The sequence below is a fragment of the Vombatus ursinus genome, unplaced genomic scaffold (genome assembly GCF_900497805.2).
Source record: "Vombatus ursinus unplaced genomic scaffold, bare-nosed wombat genome assembly UNPS02014802.1, whole genome shotgun sequence".
Taxonomy (NCBI): Eukaryota; Metazoa; Chordata; class Mammalia; order Diprotodontia; family Vombatidae; genus Vombatus; species Vombatus ursinus.
This window is the reverse complement of record NW_020954580.1, coordinates 17,463,702-17,488,529: the sequence shown is the minus strand read 5'-3', so window position 1 is coordinate 17,488,529 and position 24,828 is coordinate 17,463,702. Positions and strand designations below refer to the sequence as shown.

The 24,828-nt window shown below is 40.0% G+C and overlaps 1 protein-coding gene across 2 annotated transcripts in view; it reads right to left on the bottom strand.

The window, feature by feature from the left end:
- Positions 1–4,436: 4,436 nt before the first annotated feature.
- The window catches only part of PLEKHM3 (pleckstrin homology domain containing M3), a 210,109-nt gene continuing 189,717 nt past the window's right edge, over positions 4,437–24,828 (bottom strand). For both annotated transcript variants that reach the window (XM_027873652.1, XM_027873653.1), the window contains exon 8: positions 4,437–10,986. In XM_027873652.1, the coding sequence (XP_027729453.1) occupies positions 10,809–10,986 (178 nt within the window). In that variant the 3' untranslated portion in view covers positions 4,437–10,808. The remainder of the gene's footprint in view (positions 10,987–24,828) is intronic.

Below are 24,828 nucleotides of genomic sequence, written 5' to 3'. Positions count from 1 at the left end.
TCAACAGTCTTATTTCATATTACTTAGATCAAGTCATTCCTGAGAATTAGAATACTATATTGTCATTTGAAGAGTTGCTTTTTGGGGGGTTATTTTACTGTGGGAACTTTTGAAAGGGCTATAATCAAATATGGATCAACTTCTTAGGAACATGAATTTAAAAGTGTGTTTGTGTGTGTGTGTATGTGTGTGTGTGTGTGTGTGTGAGAGAGAGAGAGAGAGAGAGAGACAGAGAGACAGAGAGATAGACAGAGATAGAGAGACAGAGACAGAGACAGAGATAGAGACAGAGACAGAGCCAGACTGCCAGAAAAGAAAGAGAGAAAGACAAAGAGAGAGAGAGACACAGAGACAGAGGGATTATGGTAGACAGAACTCTATGAAACTTGTATTCATTTCCAGCTCCATTACTGCCCCCTTCTCATTTCCTTCCTTGAGTGATTGTGAACAAGTCATTGGTTCCTTAGGTTGCCTCTATCTTTTAAGTAGAGGTAATAAAACCTGCCTTCTCACTATAAATTCAATGATGTGAATGGGAATGACTATAAGGAATTCTCTCTGTCTCTGTCTCTCCCTCCCTCCCTCCTCCTCCCCCTCGTCCTCCTCCTTCTTCTTCCTTCTTCTTCTTCTTCTCCTCCTCTCTCTCTCTCTCTCTCTCTCTCTCTCTCTCTCTCTCTCTCTCACACACACACACACACACACAAACATGCACACATTCAAACACAACCACACAGCCCTTCCTCCACCCTGGACAGAAGTACTAAATCAGTACAAAGTACAACTGTAATTTAAGTTGTAGGCTGTAAAGAGAGGGAGAAAATGGCAAGTTTGGAATCTTCTGTCAATTTTTAAGCTTACATTTAACTGTGATTTTGAGTTGAGATTGGACTTCATTTGTTTAATAGGTGCTTAAATTTGGAACTAGGTTTTTTGTGCTTGTCAGCAGTTGGCTATTCTGTTCAACTTGTGGAAACTGGGCTACTCAGAATTTCTGTGAATTTTCCTTGCTTTTTCAAAGCAAGATGACTCTTGTGATTTTCCATGACAAGAAACCAACAAAAAGAGAATGGCAAGATAACACCAAGTGGAAGACTTTTTTTTTTTCAGGCCTGGGCTTGCTGATCACCTCTAGAACTTATGACTGTGAGGACCAAAATTACAGCTTAATCAGGAGTTTAAGAACAGGTAGCAGGAAAAGACTTTCTTGACAGCCCTGTTTGGTAACCTTCAGGCATGACCTCAACACCTCTAGTAACCAGGTTGTATTGTTACAGTGTATGTAAGCATTAGGTAAATATAAGCTCACCTCACCCTGGACAAAAACAAGGTGTGTAAAGGTAAAGTTTATGGAGTACACTTGGAGTAGCTAGTTCCAAAGTACTCTAAGGATGTGAGAGAGGGGAAATGACTCTAAGTCTGATGTTTTGCTAAAGCAACCAGAACCGTGTGTCCTTTAGCTGCCATGTCCACCTGTCACCTGGGTGCCCACAACAAGGCATAATTAATGTTGACTGCTTGGTAACATCTTTCTTTCAAGCTATCATTGTCACCATCACAAGATAATGGCCAAGCCCAGGAAAAAAAAAATCTCTTCTAAGAGAGATTCAAATTCACAGTGTCTAGAGGGCATGGAGAGAACAACAGAGTATGAATCTCTAGGTTCTTTTCCAGGTCTCTGAAAATCAGTATATTTCCTATTAGTGAAGGTAGGAAAAACTGGAAAAATCTTCCTGGAGCATCTAGACACTTCAAATTATTACAAATAGAGGCAAGATAACATCCTGTAAATCAAATGAAAAGGCAAGAGAATTTTTATCAGCCTCCTGACTACATTGCATGTCTAGTTTGGTTCCTGTAAAACATTAACTCATTTCTCCTTATCGGTAGTGGTTTCATAGTGGGGGATGAAGTCCAACAATGTCTAGGCCAGAATAGGTCTGAGTCCTGATTGATTTCCTGAGGGTGGGGTTGGAATGATGTGGGCTCCAGCTTGTTTTGGTGTGTCCAAGATAGAACGACTCAGGACTCAGGGTTGACAACTGGTAAACATTTACCTAGAAGTAGCTTTTCTGGCCTCTCTGTGTCTTTCTTTGGGGGAGGGCGTTTAAGTAGAACTTATGAATGATTCTAACTGAGCAGCTCATGAGCCCGAAAAGCTTTTTTGGCCAGAGAGAAGGGGAGTCAGACAGGCCAGAAGCCTTTATCCACATCAGCCTAATTTCAGCAACAGGAGGCACCACTGTCTCTGGCAGTCATCACCAGGTGGAACCTCCGTTCTGTTCAGCCAGTTATTATGGTTCAATTGTTTCCATCCTGACTTTTCCTGACCCTATTTGGGGTTTTCTTGGGAAAGGGACTGGAGCGGTTTGCCATTTCCTTCTCCAGCTCATTTTACAGATGAGGAACTGAGGCAAACAGGGTGAAGTGACTTGCCCAGGATCACATAGCTAGTGTCCGAGGCCAGATTTGAACTCAGAAAGACGAGTCTATCCACAGCACTACCTACCTGTCTGTCAATAGCTGTCAGTTAGTCAACTGGGGAAACAGAGAAAGGCAAAAACAATTCCTGCCCAAAGGAGATTGGAGGCATGTAAATAGCTAGGTACATACAGGATACATACAGGATAAATGGAGGATAATTTCAGAGAGGAAGGCATTAAGGCCTGGGGAACTGGAAAGGCCCACAGGGGTGAGATTTGAGCCAAATCTTGAAGAAATCCAGGAACACTGGGAGGCAGAGGTGAGAGGGGAAAGTACTCCAGGCATGGAGGACAGCCACTAGAAAGGCAGAGGCTGGAGTTGGAGTTTTGTGTGTAAATGACAGTAAATAGACCAGTTTAGTTATATCTTAAGTGTGGTAAGGAAGTGATAAGTGTAAGAAGAAAGGAAAGGTAGGAAGGGATCAGATTACGAAGAGTTTTAAATCACAAATGAAAAGCTTTATACTTAATGCAGATGTGTGCCTTAGGAAAATCACTTTGACGGTTGAGTGGAGGATGATTAGAAAGGCTGGGGGCAAGGGGACCAATTTGAAAGCTACTCTAATAGCTCAGGTGAGAGGCGATAAAGGCCTAAACTAGAATGGTGGATGTGAGTGTAGGGGAGGGGACCTGTGAGATATTACAAAGGGAAAAATGGTTTGGCAATGGATTGGATATATGGGGTAAAAGCTAGTGAGGATTTGAGGACAATCTCAAGGTTGCAACTCCGGGTGACTGGGAGGATAGTGAGACCCTCAATAATAATAGAGAAGTTTGGAAGATACTGGATTTTAGGGGAAAGAGCATGAATTCTGTTTTGGGCAAATTAAGTTTGAGATGTCTCTGAGACATTCAGTTTTATATGTCTAAAACGTAGTTGGTGATAGATGAATATAGCTCGGGAGAGAGGCTAGGGCTGGATAGATAGAAACCGACGTGTGTTCTGTGGAAATGGTCAAAGGCTTTAGGTATCTGCCTGTCACTGTTGTTGGCACCTGACCGACCAATGAAGAGGTATAAGTGGGAGTAGCAGGCCTGCAGGCCAGGCAGACTTAAGTGCTGGGGGAAGTGTTTGGTTAGAAAAAACAAAGTAGTGGTTCTGTTTCTCCTTCATACTTTGATTTATCTGTGCTCTCATTGTTGTGGGCGCTCCCTCCAACGATGCAGATCAAATCTGTCCAGGTTCTCTCAACCTACACTCCTCCTCTGTAGGGTCAAAATGATAGTAGGAATTACGGGAGAGAGATTTGCCACATAGGGAGTGTTCATCTCCTTTGGCAAATGGTTACCATTTATCTGAGTTTCTGTTCTAAATCATGGTGAGTCGGGGGATTAAGCAAGATTCTCAATGTGCCAAAACTTTTTCAGACTAATAAGCCAAACAGTTGAGGAAGTTGTGTTAATGCTTTCAGGGCCCTGGGTACCATGTAGTAAATTACCTCTTCATTTTGCTAAATAACCTCCCATTTAGCTTTTACCCTGTGCTATAGCAAATTGTGATACTTAGGGTACTGATCACAAGGAAGGAGGGCGCTAGACATAGGCAAACCAGGTCAATATTTCATGCTAGTGACCTACAGCAACTACTCTTGTTAGCTTGAGGCCCAGGACCTAAGGAAAAAAAAATTGGGCTGTGATCAAGTAAAAATGTCAGTAAATAAGACTCAAAGTGTTACTATCATACCTTTTAAAAGCTATAGTATTTCTAAAGCAAAAAATCATCATTATGACATTAATGAGTAGAAAAAGCTCTGATAAATATATTTCAGATTGACAGATTTTTAAAAAACCATACCTTTAGGATTAAGTTAGAATGAAAGTGCTTGTACACTTTGGTATATGCCATTTTTAATAAAAATGGCCTTGAATATACTGGAATAACATCCAGTACTCGGTTCAGGCTTTCACCATCTCTGTCACATTACTATTTTAACGAAAGAAATACAAGAGGAGAAATTATTTTCATATTGTTTATTAATTAGGAGACGCCTTTACACGTTAGGGACTGGTGCACTTAAATTAGGTTACAAATGATCATAAAAACCAGGTGCTTGTCGACAATACAACTTCAATTTCACTTAGACATTATTACATTCAGAAAAAAAAATACAATGTAAACCCAGTGGTGAAAAGTTAAATAAAAACAAAACAATATAAAAAACTTTAAAGACAGAAAAATCCAAATATAAATTAGCACACTGAAAAACAGTTTCTTGCCACATATGCAACAATGATATGAAAATGAAAATCCTTTATTCTGAATTGAAAAGTGAATCTAGCTCTCACAGAAATAAGGGAACAATTACATCACCCTGAACCAGGAAGATAAGAATGAATTGCATCTGATAGAATTCCTCTTTACTCTTCAGTCTTTGACCCAGGACACCTCTATGATCTTAGCAGTCCTTCCTTCCTCTCAACTCTTCCTTATAGGGACAGACTGATGACCTTTTGTTGTGGGTGATCAACTGTTTGAACCATGACTTTTGCCTATGGTCAAAGCCAAAATTTGGCCTTAGGTCTATGGTGTTGAAAAACCAGGGAGCTACTTCTGGTGATCTACCACACAAAGCACAGTGTTCCATGGCAAGGATGATATTCACCCAAGAGGATTCTGGTTTTCTATTTGGACAGGGTGGCACATTCAAAAGAAAGTTCCTGGGCAACAAAGGAAAAGGATCCCTGTGCCCAAATTAATCCCCCAAACCTCTGTTACAAATTTCACTATTTTACTGGTTCCAATTTAAATAGCTACTCATCATTTCTATCCATTGGTTCAAAGCCTTCATGTCATCATTGAATTCCCCTGAGTCTAGTTAATTAAAGGGAAAAAAAAATGAGTGATTAAAAAACAGCATCAAGTTTAAATTATTGAGTCCTTTGTATTTCCTGGTAAAATGGCCAATAATCCTCACGGGCTCGAATTGGTACTGTTCAAACTTGGCAAAGCATTCCTGACAGAATTCTCTTTGTTCTTTGAAGTTAAGGCACCAAGTTAAACTAAGGTGAAAGGTTTGACGTGCATCTTGGAATACGCCGGCCCCGTATACATCTCATACGAGCCAGGAGAGAACAAGCAAAATGATTCTTGTTTTAGGCTGAGGATCCTGAATGCGCAACAGACTTATCGTGGAGTTTCAAGTGGATTAGACAAACTGTTTAATGATGATGCAAGATAGTACTATAAGGCACTCCTACAGGAAAAGACAAATCAGAAGGCAAATTCAAAGTAGGAGCCACGAGGGCCCACTTGTTCACTAACTAGCTCCCTAGCCAAAAAGCCTGAATCAGAGCCAGAGCCCAGGACCATGGGTGAGGGAGACAAAGGGAGAGAGACTAGTTTGCAGCAGGGTAGTCGAAAATGAGAGATCATCTCCAGCCTGGTAAGAGTTTCTACTTAATGGGTTCCCTTCCATAGGTGCCTAAAGTGCCCCAACTGGACAACAGTCAGCTTCAATCCAGACCTTTCTACAAAGAGAGGCCCTCAAGGGCTTCTAGTCCCATGAAGAAAGGACAATGCAAAACCCCAAATTCTGTGTCCTATTTATATTTAAAAGTACTTTCCATCATGTTGGGGGGTCACTTTATGAGATGTGCCATGTAATAAGCAATGATTTGGAATAATGAAAGTGAGAAAACAAATCAAAACCCACCAACTGATAAGTCAACAGTTCTTGCCATTGCTTCTTCATTCCTCTAGCATTCATTGCTGATGGGCTGTCTAAAATCACCTTTTATTAAACTTAGAGTCTCACAGAGTACTCTAGTATGCATTAAAACAATGCCTTCCCCCAAATGGAAACAAATCAACTTCAAATTAAAACCTCATCTCAAAGATCTGTGAACCCAGTAAAACCTAGAACATTTTCTAGCACGAACAGGACCAGGTGTTGAGACCGAAGTCAAAACCAAGTACCACACGAGAACAACCAACACATGCCTGTCCAAATGGGCACCAAGCAAGGCTCATTCACCTGTAATTAGATTTAACCTGTTAACAGTCAGATACTCTCTCCCAAGAACATAAAAGACTGAGACTTAAATGAATAATCTATTTTCTCCTTTATGACAATAGTGACAAGTAAGGATAAATATTAAGATCCCAAGAACAAAGTTACAAACAGATAGCAGCATTTTAAAAAAGTAGCCTCAATTACATTCAATTTGGGTATTTAATTTTGAGCCAAATATTCCAAAGCTTTTTCCTACAGTGGTTCACAACATCCTCTACTTCTAAATTTAATTTTAGGAAAAGGTGAAACAAGAGACAAAGCTAGAGAGCGATAAAAGATGGAGAATTACATATGTCTCCTTTTACTGTGCTAACTAAAAAAAGATAATCTCTGGGTTATTTATAGACCCTAGACTGAAGCAGGATAAGCAAGTTCAAGGTTGTGGTTACAGGCTAGTTATTTCAGCAAAGTTCTCAAAGAACTACAGTTAATAGCTAATAGTTCTGTACAAGTATATATATCCATAATGTTTTGGGCTGCACTCTAGAGAAGGAGCAGAACAGAGCCCAGTTTCCACTGAGAGTGTTTCCGTTTTGCAGCTGAGTCACATCATTCTGCTTTTGTATGACTAGACAATGTACACAGATCCGAAGTCAAACCTCTGGGTGGGTTGGTGGGGTGAGGAGAAGAAATGATGTTGCACCAATGTTCAACAATGAGTACAGATGCACAAAGAGAAATGCAACTAAAGAGGGTTTGCTTTCAGTTATGAACTTTAACTGGCTTGCGGCAGGTGGCTTGGTTAGAAGAGGGGTCCTGTATTTTTGTAAATGCTTCTGCTTTTTACAGAAGCTGAGGAGAAATGAAAGAAAAATCCCTCCTAAGAAGAGTTTGGAAAATTGATCTCTTAGAAATCACAGAAATTTATTCCTAGCAACTTTTCCCCGACGTGAAGGAATGTTTGCTTTTTAGTAGCTAATCAAATATTCCAAAGGAAGATTACTCTCCCGATCTTGGGGGATGTGAAAATGACTATAACGTTGCCCCACCAAAAGGCAGAGAAGCAGAAGTTTGCTTGGTTTGTCCTGTAGAAATGTTCTTAACTTTGGGGGAAAACTAGACCCGAAAAGAAAATTTCTTCCATTTCAGTTAAGTGATTTTAAGGGCTCTGTGGCCTTCCTGTAGTGGTGCAAATTGAGGTCTATTTAAGGAACTGGCTTCTTTGCTGCACAGTTTGACTTGCCAATATTTCATCAAGATTGGACAATATCACACCCTACAATGTTTCTGGCACCGACAGAAGTGATTTCCTCAGGGGATGCACCAGGGAATTGGTTGGCCCTTGTCAGTGAAGAAATGTTCCTCGAACCTGCTGCCAGCTCTAGGAGATTAATTGGCCATTTTGTTATATGCCTCACATGCAAGACATTCAACCTAGGCTGAGAAACAGGACACACAGGAAAGCAGGATATTCATTTGGCCTTAAGAAGGTAGTGATCCATGAGGTTTGCATCCAGTCTGACTGTTTCCTAACAGGAGGGGCAAATGCTGAATGCACTGCACAAAGCCATTTATTTGACTTGAAAACAGTAAAAAAAAAAAAAAAAGTATCATAGACTCTTCTAAGGCATTCTGGGGTATAAACGGCAACTTTGCCTTTTCACTGCATATGTAAATTCAAATGTGTGTGATCCTCATCACCAGCAGATGTTGGGATGGAAACAGAGAAGCTAAGTTGAGGCCTGTCAGCCAGGGTTGTTGAAACTGGACCTTGAGGAAGCTTCACAATGACGGGAAAGGACCAAAACAGCAAGGCCACTGTTCCAGATCCGGGTGGATGACTGCAATTTCAATTCTATGTCTTCCTTTGGAAACATGCATAAAGTGATGGATGTGGACAGATTTCTCATGGGTTTCATCTGAACTCCTGTCTATCAAGGCCACCTTCATGGGCACCTTGTGAAACAAAGCCACAAGGCCTGAGAGGCCAAACTCATGTCTTTACTCCTGGGAAGATCTGAGATTGGGTAAGACTGTACAGAGATTGAGTATGTCAGGGGAGGAGAAGAGCAATCCTACTCCTCAGGTCTCCAAATGTAGCTCACTATGGCTAAGCTTAGTCGTAGCCAGATCACAGATACATTAATTATAACAAAGGCAAAAAATAAGCTACAGTGACAAGGAACTGGGGGTGGAGGGAGGAAGGCACTTTGCCATTGGAGCACATCTGTTTTATAATAAGCAGGTCTATAATTCTCTTGTGAAAGATCATGTTTTGCTATCTTCTCTGAGGCTAGAAAATATAAATACTGTATTTCAGGAACGTGGGGGGTGAGGGGAGATCAGATTGTTTGCCTGTCTGCCAACTGCTTATTTTAAAATTGCCACCCCTTTTCTTTTGTATGTAATCCATGTTGGGGAGGAGAGGGAAAAGGAAGGGTGGATAGAGTGGTGGTGGTGAAGATAACCTGTTTTTCCAAGAGGAAAAGGCACCATAAGGCTTCTTATGAATAGGCCTGGCCTTCTAACAAGTTTTCACGCCTCAGCTACAGCACTTCAGCTACTGTATAATTCAGAAACGAAACGCCTGGTGGTTAGCTCTTAAGTTGAAATGTGTGGTCTGCAATATGGGGGACCGGTGTGAGTCCAGAAGTGAAACGTTCACATATAACTGCCCGCCGGCACCAGTCAGCTTAGTTATTCCTTTGTGTGAGGGTGACATAAAAATACATGTGCGGAGCTCTGGAGAAAGGGAGGAAGAGAGGACGAATGTAATCAGGGAGGGTTCTTTGTGAAACAAAGTGAGGTGAAGTTTTAAAAACTCAGCAATAATCAAATGACAAAGAAGCCAAAGGCTTCTGATCTGCAGTGAAATGAAATGGACCTCCCAAGTCGATTAGGAATTCACCTTTAATTTTCAACACTTTAGTATTGTGGCGAGAGTTATTTTAATGGAAAGGAATGAAAGCAAATCATGTTTCCAGGGCTGTCCCACCTGACATTTCTGTCCTAGTGACAATAGTACCTGTGGCCTTTAAAAGGACACTGCTCTGGGAAAACCACGACCCTGCCCAGTAGCAAAGGAACTACTCTTCCTATTTATTCTAGCACTCATGGTTTTATTAAAGTGGATATGTTTTCTAGCTTTTTTTCCTTTTAAAGTACTAAATATTACTTATTCTTATACTCTTAGAACTCAAGTAGTATAAATAAGACGGACTGAGAAACTTAAAAAAATGACATAACATGAAAGCAGAGCTAATATTAAGCAGTAGGTTATAGACCCAAAACAATTGCGATGGGAACCAAGACAGAAGGTGGTTGGGAAGAATTTGTAGGCATTAACAGTGATTTGCCTTCAAAGACAGTGAAGGCATCTTCTCCTGGAGTGGGATCATCATAGACTGTATTTGCCAGTCTGTTAATTGCAGTTTAGGTAAAATGATAGAATTTCTTCTGAGCCCAGCCCCATTAAAAACCATAAATATCACCCCTGTTGAAAGGACACTGGGCTTTCCTATGGCATTTCTGATTTAAAATAGCTGTGAATATAATCTGGCACATACAGCCTGTGGCCACCCCATGAAGAGAATGCTGCTGGGATATATATCAACAAATGGTCTGATTACAATTTTTCATAGAAATCTTGTATTTTATCAGGAAGCAAGATTTATAAGTGTAATTTAAAAATCAGAACTAGCTCCATGGGTGAAATCAGGCTGAGTGCTATCAGAATAAGCACCCACACACAGCTTCCAAGATATTCCACTTTGTTTAGGTGAAATACCAGGTGGGGGATTATAGTTCCTATGGCAGAAACTGAGATGAGGGGACACAGCCAGTGATAGTGGGTCCTGGAAGGAGCCAAGAGGAGTCACTGTATTCTGAAAACTTTCCCATGAAACAGATGATGGATTAACTTGTTGCAATTGCTTCAGCTTCTGTGAAGGCTAAAAATAACACAAAAATCACCCGAAGCATGGTTGTTGCTTACTAAATGACAACCCCAGAATGAAACAATAAGCAAGGCAGAAAATGTTTCTGCCTATAGAATAAAATGGCTCCGGAGGGCCAAAGAGAAAAGTCTGTGACCTCAAAAGCATCATGTGTACACTACATCTTGCTTGAGATGAAGCAGCTGAAAATCCTGACAAAATGTAATCAGCTAGGGGTAATTTTCAAGCCACAAAGGCTTCGAGGGCCTTTGGACAGTACCTACGTACATATGAAAACATAAACATATATGTGTCTGTATCTCTAGCTTAAGGACAGACACATCTCCCTCCCACAGTATGTGTCTGGATCGTTCAGAAGCTGCTGTACCACCTGTTAGTGAACCAGCAGATCGTGCTCCCCCAGGGCCTGCGGCTGGCAGTCATGTGTTCTGGTAAGACAGCTCAAACATGCTGCATGCCTCTTCTAGGCTCTCATCCATATTTAGTCTCCTCCAGAAGGATTTCTGCTTCTTTTGCAGCTCTCGACGGACACACCTCGGGCAGGGGACTGACTTCACTTTGCATTCAGAGTGGAAAACTGCTCCACAGCTCTCACATCTGCAAAATCCAAGCAGGGACATAAATGAGGGAAACATAACCATCTGATGCCCAGAGTTCATGCTCCCCTACCAGATATATGCTTTCAGTGTAATAAGGGCAGAATGCAATATTTTACACAACCATACACAATACCTACTGAGAATAGCTAACAGTTTGGCTGTTTTTCCTTTCTTAAGAGTTAAAAGTTCTATTTCACTGGGGAAACAACATTCTTTCCGTTTCATAGACTTAGCACCTCCTGAGCATATGGCTGGAGGGGACCCCTCAAAAATCAACCTGCATTTCCCCAGTTATGGGTAATAATGGCTAAATCACTGCATCCTTTGGTTGTCCCACCTATGAAAAGGAACTCTGTTAGCCACAGTAGAAGAGAGTAGGCGGAGGTAGCTAAAGAATGACTGTGAACTCGACTACCAATAGGAAACCAACTATTTCCATGAACTAGTTTTAAGAGACGCAATTTACTTCTGTGAAAAATACAGATGTTTGCTCCAGGTAACAGGAGTTAAGTGGCTTCCCCTTAACTCAAAAGCCTTAGCTGAGACCTTGAAACTCAAACATAATATGATCTTCTAATTTCCGAATTGCATCCCTGCAATTCACAGAAATAAAGAGTAAACTTTAAAAGTCCATCTTGACAAAACAAAGACAAGTATTAAAGGAGAAGAATAACAGGTTTTAAAAAAATAAACAGATATTAGAATTTAGAAAGATGAGACATTCCACAAGAATGACTGGTTTGTTGTTTAGCTAAGTGAAAGCCTGTTCATGGGTTTCTGAATGGGTTGTTTCTACTGAAAACTTTAATAATATATAATTGACAACCATAACTAAAGAGGGTGGAATGGAGAGCTCAGATACTTACATTAAGTTCTCATCCTTCTCCTCTCACGTACTAAGCAGCACTCCTTGTCTCCCAGAAGTGAGGAGACTGAGGCCTGCACTTATTAGCTCTACCAGTGCTTGTGGGAGCCCTACCTTGTGCACAGCACTGGCCTAGAGCAAGGACTCGAGCAGGAGCGAGAATGAAGGACATGAAAGAAGCCAGATCCTTGAGGGTGGAGAGGGTGACTTAGACCTGTTTAGTACTCTTTTCTGCCAGTTTCTCACAGTTTAATAGGTGAAAGATCTCAAAGGTTATCTAGTCAGGGATCAGGAGGCTGGGATGCTATGGGCTGACAAGGAAAGAGATGAAAGTGCTGCCCACCTATAAAGAACGATTCCCTCTTCACTCCTCATCAATAAGGGGTATCTAGAAAAGGGAACAACTAAATGCAGTTCTTTTGGGGGTTGGAATTAAGGGCACTAGGAAGGAGACAGAATGCTATAATATGTGGTAAAGAGTGGTTGGAAGCTGGTCTAAGGACCCTGAATGCTACAGTAAAGCAGAGGAGATAGTGGCTATAGTGAGGGTAGACAGCAGACAGAGTGGAAGAGGGGAGAGGACGTAGGTTCATGATGCTGCAGTATGTGCCTTGGCTCTCCTTTCCCTGAACCAGAATACCAGAATGTGTATGGGTCTGCGTGGGTCTAGGAGTTTATAGCCTTGTTGCATGTACAAAGCCCTCTACAGAGCTGGAACCCTTCTATAGAGATCATACTAGTATAACGCAAGCAATAATAAGAGCCTTAACATCAGGCGCTGTCTAGTAGTTTATTTGAACTTAGTCCTTGGTTTCTGGTCCCCAGGGTTCTACTGCTGGGTGGAAGGGTCAGAGGGCTGGGCAATGTAACACGTGAAGGCATTCACTGCTCAACTTATGGCTCAGTAAGAGCCCAGCAAATGGGATGCTCACTACTTTCCCTGAACCAGATTATCTGTAGGACTCAGTGATTAAAACACTTTCTGGCAGAGAAAGTGAGAGGAGACCTTAGCCCTTTTGGGACAGGGCCAACTCGTCTTTAGGACACAGCTCTACACATTTTTTATTAGCTAATATGTCGGCAGCTTTTGTGATTTGGGCAGCTGAGAGTGGCTGCCCTTGACTCGGCCAAACCTTGGATGCAGAAGGTTTAAGAAGGAGTTCTGTCTAGTGCTTAGTTATCCATCTAGGATCCAGGAAGTGACGGCTCCAATAACAAGTAATAGTCATGGTGTGAGCCTCTCGCTTGATGACATGACAAAGTTCTGCCAGGTGAGAAGCATTTTGGGCTTGGGGTCAGGAAGAAAGCTTTTGGTGGAGGCCTTTAAGCAGGGCTTGAGTAAAGATCTAGCTAGAGGACTGCTTAGGAGGCTACCCTCTTCAGATAACCTGGCAGATCTGATGAATGTACTTGTATAGCAACAGAATCAATCAATCAGTCAACAAACCAGAGGAGAGGGTAAGCATAAGACCTAAAGGACTTTAGCGGGGGCAGAAAAATGAGATTAAATAGGCAAGAGAGTCCTGAGCCTATGCAGTTATAGATTAACTGGTAATGACAGATTTCCAAGGGTTATTAATATAGGGCATGCCATAGCCTAGGCTTTCAGTGCAGTGCCTTGAGTCATATGATCCACCAAGGTTAGTGGTCCTGAGTTTAGAAAGGGAAAGGAAGATCTATTAGTTAGGAAAGGCCAGGGAACCAGCCACTAGAGGTCAGCCAGAGACCTCAACTCCCCAGGGTTTATCTATCCTGGGTCCATCTAGATCTACGTTTCATTGGTGGATAAGACCTCAAAATTCTGCACTCCTGCTCAGTTGGACTGATCCTTGCCAAAGAAGGTAACATGATGGTAGAAAGAGCAATAGACTTGGAGTCACAGGGTTGGTTGCTGTCACTTATTGAATGGTTATAGGCAAGAAATTTAACTTCTTAGTTCTCTTCTCTTTAAAAGGAAGGAGTTAATAGATGACATCTAAGGTCCCATGGCCCAACTATAACAGTCTGAGTCTGATAAAGACAGACAAAGGGAATGATTAGGATCTAGCTCAGTGAGAAGAGGGCTTGCAGAAGAAAGGTAGACTGAGATAAGTTATCAGAACCTTTCTCCATGTAGGAGACTACAGAACAGATCCTCAGGTTACTGAGCAAGGAGGGATAACAGAAAAGACCACATAGACCTATCTAGTTCAAAACTCATTTGAAAAGGGATCCATTTTTAACAAACTCGACAACTGGTCATCAGGCCTTTGCTTAAAGCCCTTGAGTAAGAGAGAGCTCAGCACCCCAAGAAAGCACATTTCACTTTGGGATACTGCTCTATTTTTTTCTTTAAATAAAGACCCAAATCATCTCTTTATAATTTCTGGCTACTGTTCCTAGTTTCAGTCTCCGGCACCAAGCAGAACAAATCTAACCTTCTTCCAGGGGACGGTCTTTTAAATATTTGAAGAGAGACATCATGTCTGCTCTAAGTCTTCTTTTCTCTAAGCCAGGTAAGGAATGCCATTATCTGCTAAACTTCTTTCCATGTCATTTTTCTTATCTATAAAATACATTTATTAGTGTTATTTTAATGTTTTCTTGGCATCATCCCATTTAATATTGGTCCCCCTCCCCCCTCCCTCTGTGCCGAAGCCTAGTTGTCTGTGAGAATGATTGGAATATCTCCATTTATAGGGCTGCCTTAATTACTCATCTACCATCTTTTGAGCCTGGTACTTGGCTAGTTACTGCACTGGCAGGGATTATCTGCCTCTATGACACCCTTGCCAGTAGGGAGTGGGATCCTCTCTGAGTTGCTTATCAGTTTTGTATCCCCTCTTCCTGTCTGTTACTGGGATGAGGGGCTGAGTCTGGTGGTCTCAGGTTTCTCCTGGGACTAGCAATAACAGTGGGAAGGGCTCCCTGACCCACCAAAGGGTTTGTGCCTAGTGAAGTTGAACTGGCTTCATGCTTGTTGGTTGCACCTCGGCAAGCTCCTATCATTGAGCTGACACTAATGGTGACTTTATCAAATTATTTCCCTTCTCCTTCCGCTCCTCAGTCCACTGGGCTAGTCAGTGATTTATAAGGAACATAATTCAGTATTCTTCTAGTGCCACTCACTTATCTTCACTGATAGCAAAGTCCCCAGGCAATGGGGAGATTGTCTTATCAGAAATTTCTGGCACAATGAACACCCATGGGATGATGGCAAGCCCAAGTACACCTGCTTATTTGAGCCAAAGGTCAGCAACTGAGAACAAAGGTCACGAACTGAGAAAAGTTAAGAGATAAAAACAAGTGATTTCAAAATGGAATCAAATTCTATTTTCAGACAATTTGTAACCCAGCACGAACAGTGTAATGTGTGAAATGAACAAAGGACCTTCCCAAGCTCAGAGTTTATCGACTTGGTCCACTTCTTCATATGGAAGGAAAAACAAAAGGGAGAAGAGAGAAAATTTTATCAAGTGAAATTTAAGAATAGCTGTGCATCAATAAATTTAACACTGCTGTGTTCTGCTTACACACACATAAACACACACATATACATGCATATTGCTAACCTGAAAGACAAATTCAGAGAACAGAGGAAAATAGTGGGTGAATATTATATTAAAAAGGATTCTTCAAAATTGAAAAGCTTCTGCACAAATAAAATGAATGCATTTAGGACAAGTTGAATGGGAAAAAAAATCTTTTTGTCAAATTTCTCAGATAAGAGTTTGGTATCCAAGGCAATTAACAGAAACATATAAGATCAAAAGCAATTCAGAAAGAAATTAAGTGATGAAAGAAGATGAACAAACAGTTCTTAAAAGAGAAATTGAAAAAGTGTTACAAATCACGAATAATAAGACAAAGGCAAATTAAAACAGCAAATTGGCAAAGATAACAACAGAAGAGAATAGTCAATGTTAGATGGATCATGGAAAGACAGGCACACTTTTGCATTGTGAATGTTGTTATGAATTAGAACAACCATTTTGGAAAGCAATTATCCAATCCAATAAACATTTATTAGGTGCCTACTAAGTGCCAGGCACTGTGCTAAGCACTGGGGTTATAATTAATAAAAAGACAGTTCCTGCCTTCAAAGAACTTACACTCCAAAGGGGCAGACAGCACTCAAAAGGAGACAGGAAAGCCAGTGAAGGGCTATGGAGTTGGGACACCAGGGGTTACTGGTATGGAAGGCATCTTGTTCAGTGGAGTTGAAACAAGAGCAGGGCAGCAGATACAAAGTAGAGATGCAAATACAGTGACTAAAATATCCATACTCTTTTTTTGATATTATGATATTATTTTATTTTTCCCCTCACTTAATAATATTTTTTCTAATTACATGTAAAGATAGTTTTCAACATTCACTTTTATAAAATTTTGATTTCCAAATTTTTCTCCCCCCTCAAGACAGCAAGGTTATGATATAGGTTATGCATGTACAATGATATTAAATATATTTCCACAGTAGTCATATTGTGAAAGAAAAATCAGAAAAAGAAGGAAAAACTACAAGAAAGAAAAACAAAAAAAGTGAAAAAAGTATGCTTTGATCTACATTCAGACTCCAGAGTTTTTTCTCTGTATGCATTTTCCATCGTGAGTCTTTTGGAAATGTCTTAATATCCATACTCTTTGACTCAATATTCTTCTACTAGGCACATGCTCCAAGGAGGTCTTCGGTAAGAAGATACAGCACTTTCTGTGGTAACAAAGATGCCCATTGAATGGGGAATGGCTAAACAAAATATGGTATAGTATATGAATGCAATGGAACATTATTGTGCTGTAAGAAATAACATGAAGAATAGTGAGAAGCATGGCAGATGTGAGCTGACGCACAGCGTTGTAAGCAAAGCGAAAAACCAAAAAACAAAAAACCCCAAATCCAACAATATACATAATGACGACAACAATGTAATTGGAAAGAACCACCACAAAACTCCTGAAAGTGAATACTGCAACAGTACAAAGAAAAAGAATGGTCCTAACAGCAAGAGATATGACAGGATACTTCTCCTTATTCCTTTGGCAGAGGTGAGAGGCACGCAGGTGTAGAGCACAGCATATATTTTCGCACTTTTTCAATACAGTGATTGGTTTTTTGTTGGTTGTTTTTTTCTTCTCCCTCAAAAACATTCTTTAACATTTGGCAGTGTTTAAGAGTTCCTGATTGGAAGTTGGAAAGCCTGCTTCATTTTATAAAACAAACAATGCATGCAGAATTACAGGGGGTAAAATCACCGTTCCCAAGAACACTGTGATCTTTCAATTCAGAGTTGTCTATTTTATGGTAACTGATGGTGACAACTCTGCACAACTTAAAGGATCTTTATTTAGAACATAACTAAATTTGCTGATCGATGCTCTCACACACAGGGGTCCTCCTGCTTGACCTTCCATCTTCACTTCTGAGTCATTTGGTCCCTGCATCTTTGCTTTTATTATTATTTTTTTTGTACCACAGAACACAAAGAACTCGCATCTTCACTTTTCAGCATTGCAGATGACTAAACCGTAGGGACGAATATTTGCTGCAGAGCAAAGTCTACCAAGTGGTTATTTAGTTTTCACCTTAACACATTGGTTGACTCACTATTTTTAATCTCTCCAGGAAAAGAATCATAGGGCAGTCAGAGGAGGTGCTTAAAAAGACTGAGAAAAATGAATTTATAACCAGCATGGCTGTCCTGTATTCCTTGTCACAACTGTAAGTTACTACTACCAAAGTCATTTGAAATGCCTGCCTAAAAGGGCATCTTCATAATAGAGCTCTGTAGTGTCATGAAAAACAACTGAATTTTTATGCACAGAAACACAACATCTTAGCACTGGAAGGAACCTCAGTGTCCATCTAATCCAACTCGTCCCTAAAGTAGAATCCACTGTATGATTTATCTGACAAATGGTCATCCAGCCTTTGCTAGAATCCTTCTTGTTAGGAGAAAGTCACAGTCTCCCCCAGTAACCCATTCCCCTTTGGGAATTATTGACTTAGTTTTTGCTTACAAGCCTAAAATCACCTCTGTGCAACTTCCACCCACTGCTCCCAATTCTGTTGTGGGACTGAGCAGAATATGTCTAATCCCTCTTCTGGGGGAAAGGTTTTTACATACTTGAAGACACTTTTATGTCCTTTCTTTAAACCTTCTTTTCTCCAGGTTAAACATTTTCAGTTCTTTCGATGGGTCCTCACAAGAAATGAATCTGAGGTGCTTCGCCATCTTGGTTGCCCTCCTCTGGAGGCATTCCATTTTTATCTATGTCCTTCCTAAAATGTCGCACCCAGAAATGGATACAATACTCCGGATGTGCTCTGACCTATCTCAGACTATACAAAGAAAAGAAATAGCTTGTTTGGCTTTCCTTTGTATCCCCAGTGCTTGGCACTGTTCCTGGCCCATAGTAAGCAACTTAAAAGCTTGTTGATTGACTAGTTGGACAGAACAGTCTTACTACACACTGAATGGTAAGGTAGTAATTAAGCAGAAACATGATTTTATCAGTAGAAATGACATTAAAGAAGATGCACCCAAAGGACCATGAGATCTTTCCATTTGTGCAGCTGAAACCTTTCATATGTGTGGTCTTCCCCATTAGAATGTGAGCTCTTGAGAGCAAAGATTGTCTTATCTCTCTATTTATATCCCCAGTGCTTAGCACATAGAGATTCCCATTCATTTTTCATTTATTCATTGTCCTCTAAGCTGGCTGACCACTCCTGTCCAGTCTCCTTTGTTGGATCTTCCTCCAGGCTATGTCCACTAACCATGAATCCACTACATGACTGGTCCTTGACTCTTCTCTTTTCTTTCCATGTTATCTCACTTGGTGATCTTATCAGTTTTCATGAGTCCAATTATTATCTCTGTGCATGTCTAGCCCTAGTCTCTCTCCTAAGTTATTGTTACATATCACCAATTGTCTTTTGGATATCTTGAACTGGCTGTGCCATAGGCATCTCAAACTCAACATTTCCAACACAAAAATCACTATCCTTCCCCCTAAATGCTTCCCTCTTCAGAACTCCCCTACTACTGTAAAGGGGACCATCATCCTTTCAGTCACTCAGGCTCACAACCTTGGGATCATCCTTGATGCCTCACTCCCACTTAAATCACATATGCAATCTGTTGTCAGGTCTGGTCATTTCTACCTTCACAACATATCTTGTAGACATCCCCTTCTCTCTACTCACATAGCCAGCACCCTAGTATAGGCCCTCATCATACTCTATCTGGACTACTGCAACAGCCTTTCAAATGGTATCCTTGTCTCAGCACTCTACTCCAATCTAGCCTCCACTCAGTCATCAAAGAGATTTTCTTAAAGTGTAGGTCTGACCATGTTTCCACACTACTTGGTAAACTCCACTGGTTCCCTTTTAACTTCCAGAATCAAATAGAAAATCCTCATTTTGGTATTTAAAACCTTCACAACTGGGCCTTTTCTAACCTTTTCAGTCTTCTTACACTTTACTCCCTTCCCTACATTCTCTATATCCAGCTTCACTGGCCTACTTGTTCCAAGAACAAGATAATCCCTCTCCCAATTTGGCCCTGGCTCTTCCTCATACCTGGAATACTGTCCCCTCACCTCTACTTTTTAGCTTCCTTAGCATCATTCAAGACTGTTCAAATCCCATTCTTTGTAGAAGGCTTCTTCTGGGCATTCCCCTTTCCTCCTTCCCACCTTCCCACCCCTCCCTCCAAACCCCACTCTCTTCTGAAATTACCTTTCACCTATTCTCTATACATCTTGGTGTACAGAGTTACTCGGATGTTTTCTCTCCCATTAGAATATGAGTTCCTTGAGGGCAGGTACCATTTTTTTAATTTTATATATGCAGTACAGTGCCTGGCCATAGTAAGGCCTTAATAAATGTTTGTTGGCTAATTGAAATGAGTATCTAGGTATATTACTTTATGTAATAAAGGTGACCTCCTATGGCCACCTGTCCTATCTCTCTGCTATCCTTTGACATGGCAGATCAACCCAACTTGGGAAGAGTCTCTATTTGACCAATTGAAATGTCACAAAGATCACAGTACTGACCCATTTGTATATCCAATGTTTTTAGTTTTATTATATCGATTTATACTGATCAATTCATTCCAAGCTACCTGATCTACCTTGTAAAGAACTGGAAACATCTGTGAGCTGGCTGGAGATAAGGGAGAAAGCAGTCTGTAGCTACGCAACAGAGCAAAGCCTAGAATGGAATAGAATTCATGGATTCATTAGTTTGGTGATCTAATCAAAGGAGCTAATTAGTTAGAAGTAGACTTTTCTTTGTGGCAGGTTTCCATTGGAATGGTCAAGGTAGGTTCTCCCAATACTCTAGTTCTCCTTCCTCTGGTCTTGTTCTTCTCTCTGAGTTCCTTGTTGGTTCCTCACTATTCCTGCCAGTCACTGCTCTCTCTCCGCTTTTCATTTCTTTCTTTTTTTTTTTTGGAAATAGAATTAAAATTATATTTATTACATAGTTTTCCATTCAATGTTATGGGATACTCTCCAATAGATGTATTACTACAATCAGTACATGGTGCACATTGGTAAAAACTTTGTACATCTTCAAATTATTGACATAGTCAAGTCCCGTTTGCATTTAAAAAATTTATCATGACCTCCTAATAGCAGAGATATGAATTAATCATTTTTAAAATTAATTTATTTTGATTTATCAACAATCACTTCCATATTTTCATTTCTTTCTGCTGGCTCTTTGCTTATTAGAGACTCATTTTCCTCACCTATAAAATGAGTGGATTAAGTGATTTTCATGACCCCTTCCATTTGTAAACTTATGATCCCAAGTAATATAACTTCTGTAGCATCTCCTCCAATATTGCAACAAAGCAGCAAGAAGTCCTGGTTATCATGTTTCCTGCTGCTGATTCCTGATGATACAAGACCAATTAGAGACAAAACTAAATGTCTCATTCTGCTCTCTGATGAGAGTTTCACTGCCATAACTGAGTTACTGGTCACAAGAAAATGATACCCAAACGATATCCCCAAAGACCTTTGCCTTAGGTTGAAGTCATTAGGATTTTCCTGCTTTATTAATCTTTTTTGTTCTTCTCCTGTGACAGGGAAATTGTGAACTTGTATTTTTGGTTCAAAAAGAGGCTCCAGACATTTTGCTTGGACTGAAATTGAGGGTTTAAGTTTGGTCAGAGCTTTGGCTAGGAAATGGTAGTGTTTAGTTTTAGAAGAGTATCCAAGGTGCATGGTGCTTGGCTGATTTACACTTTCCTAAACCACAAAGAAAAGGTGGGGTTCAGAAATAAGTGGAGATTACCAGGCATTCTGGGGTGGTTTAGTGTTTCACTACTAAGTAGTGACCCACAGGTTGCTCCAGTTATTGCTTGTTTTCTTAAGAAAGTAAGATGATTGTTTAGAATCCCTATCATCAGGGGCATGTTTTCAGTCTTCATATATTGCATATTTTGCATAAAGCCATGAACAATTACTTTATGGTTTGCATCTAGAGAATAAATTGGCCAGATACCATGGGATATGTGTGTGCATGTGTGCATGTGCCCATGCATGTGTGTGTGTGTGTGTGTGGATAGTCACTTCACTAAAAATAGTTCAGGAAATGGCTGGGTAATTTAATGTAAGATATTCTGAGGTTAGAGCTAGGGAAGAAAAAGGTTCAAACATGATTTACAAACAAAAAAGCCTCAGCTTGGAATTTAGAGAAAGGCCAAGAGGAGGAAGCACAGATAAAGTGGGCTTGATTCTACAAGTGTTGAAAGATGTGGCAAAAATTCCGAAATGCTTAATTACTTTTAAGAAAGTGACTGTGGTAGCAGTTGATGAACAGATTTACACATTGGTAAAGAACATCTCATTTTGGATAAGAGAATGAGTGTTTGGGAATAATGTACATGTTTAATATTCTCTCTAATCAAACTTTAAAACCTTTCTCTATTTTAGCATATACAATAAAATTTCCTGGAGTCAGCCAGCAGGGGAGACAAAGATAACAAAGGGTCTGGAGCTCCTAAATCAGATATAATGGGTCCTAGAATGATATAAAATTGGTTGAATTTGAGTCATTATTTTTGTTACTCATGTGGACATTTAATTTGCTTTCATTTTTTCTTTGGCTAGAAAAAAAACCCAAATATCAGAGAGAGTAGAATTTATATGAATTTATTTGTCCATAAAGGTTTGAAAAAATTTAGAACCAATGCAAAATCCTTGAAAGGATTTTGAAAGGAAAAAACTGTTGCAATCGAATACTAGCTAATTTCCTTATCAGTGAAGAATAATTAGCAAATTCATTAATTATCCTTCTATTTACATTTAATTCCCAGAGCTAATTGTTTAAGTGGCTCAGCCTAGATTATACATCATTAGGGATCACAAATAAATGAAAGTATATTTGGATTTCATAGAACTTTACCTTTCTAATTAGGAAACCAAGCTCAGTCAATCTTCTGACAAAGGCACATTATCTTTACTTAAATACTCAGCTTTAGAGATGGAATGCAAACAAGGATTATTTCATTAATTGTTCTTTCCTACTGTTACATTAGCTCACCTACATTTTTGGCTCTAATATAGACAAGTGCTCAGTAAATGCTTCTTAACCAACCTGCTGGTGTATAATATCATAGCTTTCTGTGCACATGAAATCACAACAATCTTAAATGAATGGAATAGATATTTAGAGGGGCAGCAACATGGCACAGTGAATAAAGTGCCAGGAAAACTCAACTTCATGAGTTGAAATCGGGCCTCAGACACTTACTAGCTGTGTGACCCTGGGCAACTCACTTAACCCCGTTTGCCTCAGTTCCTCATCTTATGAGCTGGAGAAGGAAATGGCAAACCCCTCCAGTATCTTTGCCAAGAAAACTCCAAATAGGGAGAGTCAGACATGACTGAAAAATGACTTAATGACAACAACAAAGACACTTAGAAGAAAGCTGTTCTCATGTTTCCTTTCACGAATCAATCATAGGGCCAATTCTGAATTCTTCTTACATTCTTAATTTTGTAAGCGTATGACCTATCTAGTCTTTACTGTTATTACAATTAGAAACCTTAGGAGTATGAAGTAACTTCTCTCTCAATGATAGTAACAGGGAGATAATAATGTTTAATAGTAGTCAAAGTACAGAGGAACCAAAGCTATGTTTTTTCTTGCTTTTGCAACATGTTGTAGAATCCTGGATTTATGGAGATACTTTAATACTTTAATGGATCTGTGATTCTATAGATGTAGGTGCTTCCTTCCATGGGCACAGTAACAACCCATCAATGCCTTCCCATCTTAGGCAATGTTGGACTATGTCTTCCAATAAATATTCCACAAAGGGTTCCTGCACTATACTGGGGAGTGCTTCCTTTGGAACTATTAACATTTTGTGGTTATCAGTGGAGCACACGGGCTCTCTCTCAGTTGTCCCTAATTCTTGATACATGAAGCCATTCACTTCTTTTGTAACGTATCCTGCCCTTTATGTCCTGTGCAGTTCTTTTTCAGTAATATGATGCAGCTTATACATGCCCATCATGTGTCTCACCATTGCCTTTTGGGGAACCTGAAACTTCAATACTTTGGAGATTATGCTTTGTAGGAATGATGTATCACTGGATAAATATTGGTTTTTATAAAAGATGGACTGTGATTTCAGGGAAAAGCTTGATTTCAGGGTCATCAAAAGCACTATACAATTTCCCAAATATAGTCCAACTTGTTCTCCTATTCAACTGTGAGTCCATTTCCTTGATGGGTAATATTCTTCTTTTTTTTTTTTTAAAGTGAGGCAATTGGGGTTAAGTGACTTGCCCAGAGTCACACAGCTAGTGAATTTTTATGTGTCTGAGGCTAAATTTGAACTCAGGTCTTCCTGACTCCAGAGCTGGTGCTCTATCCACTGTGCCACCCAGCTTCCCCAATGGGCAATATTCTTATGTAAAATGAAACTTTTAAGTTTATAAGACATTTAGAAATCTGTTGCTCTAGCTAGAGAGAGCATTATTTGGATAATGTAGATTTTTAAGAAATCTGACTTATCCATGTATTTTCATTGATGTACCTATTTAATCTAAAATTCTTTAAGAATTGTCAAAATGTGCAGTTTTTGCATTAAGCCTTCTTATGAGAAACAACAATTTATAATCCTGCTTTTTATGACATATACATATGAGATTGTGGATAGCTCAACTGTAGGTAACCCCTTCTTGCCCTTCAAAAGTACAAGTCACTTTAGCAGATCCAAAGAAAAGAAGATGCTCAAAGTTGGATTCATTTAAAAAAGTGAAAGCCCTAGAGGTAATTAGTGACTGATGCGTAGGCATGAGCAGCATGAACACTGGAGTTGCTTAGGAACAAGTTAGGTACATTTAGAAAGGAAAGGAAAGGAAAAAGGATACAAATCAGTGAAGGAAAGAATAGCATTGGTCTTAATCATTTTTATATTCATGTTCATTGGCCAAGACTTTATCTTACTCCCAACCCTGAATATAATTTCCTTAACTGGACAGGCTCATTTGATTCCAGAAATTTTCCATTTGCACCATGCCAATTCATTCATCCATTCACTTAATAAGCACTAATGTTTCCTATACAAATGTCTACACGGTTCCTGCTCTCAAAGAGCTAAGCATCATCTTAGGCACTAGGGAGATAAAAACAAAGTAGCATCTGCCCTCAAGGAGCATGGTTTCTATTAAGGGAAAAACTTGAACATGAAAAGTGGAGAAAAAAAAACAGATGCAAAGGCATGGAGGGAACACATTCCAGACATACAAAATAACTTGAGCAAAGATGTGGAGATGGGAAATCCTATGTTCTGCATGGGGAACAGTAGGTAGGACAATTTGGGTAGGACAGAGGATGCATGAAGGATAGTAATGTGCACTAAGCCCAAAAGACAGACTAGAGTCTAAAGAGAAGAGGGGTTTGTGTTTTATCCTTTAGGTAAGAGGGGTCCCCTGGAGGCTAGCTTCATGGACAGTGACAGC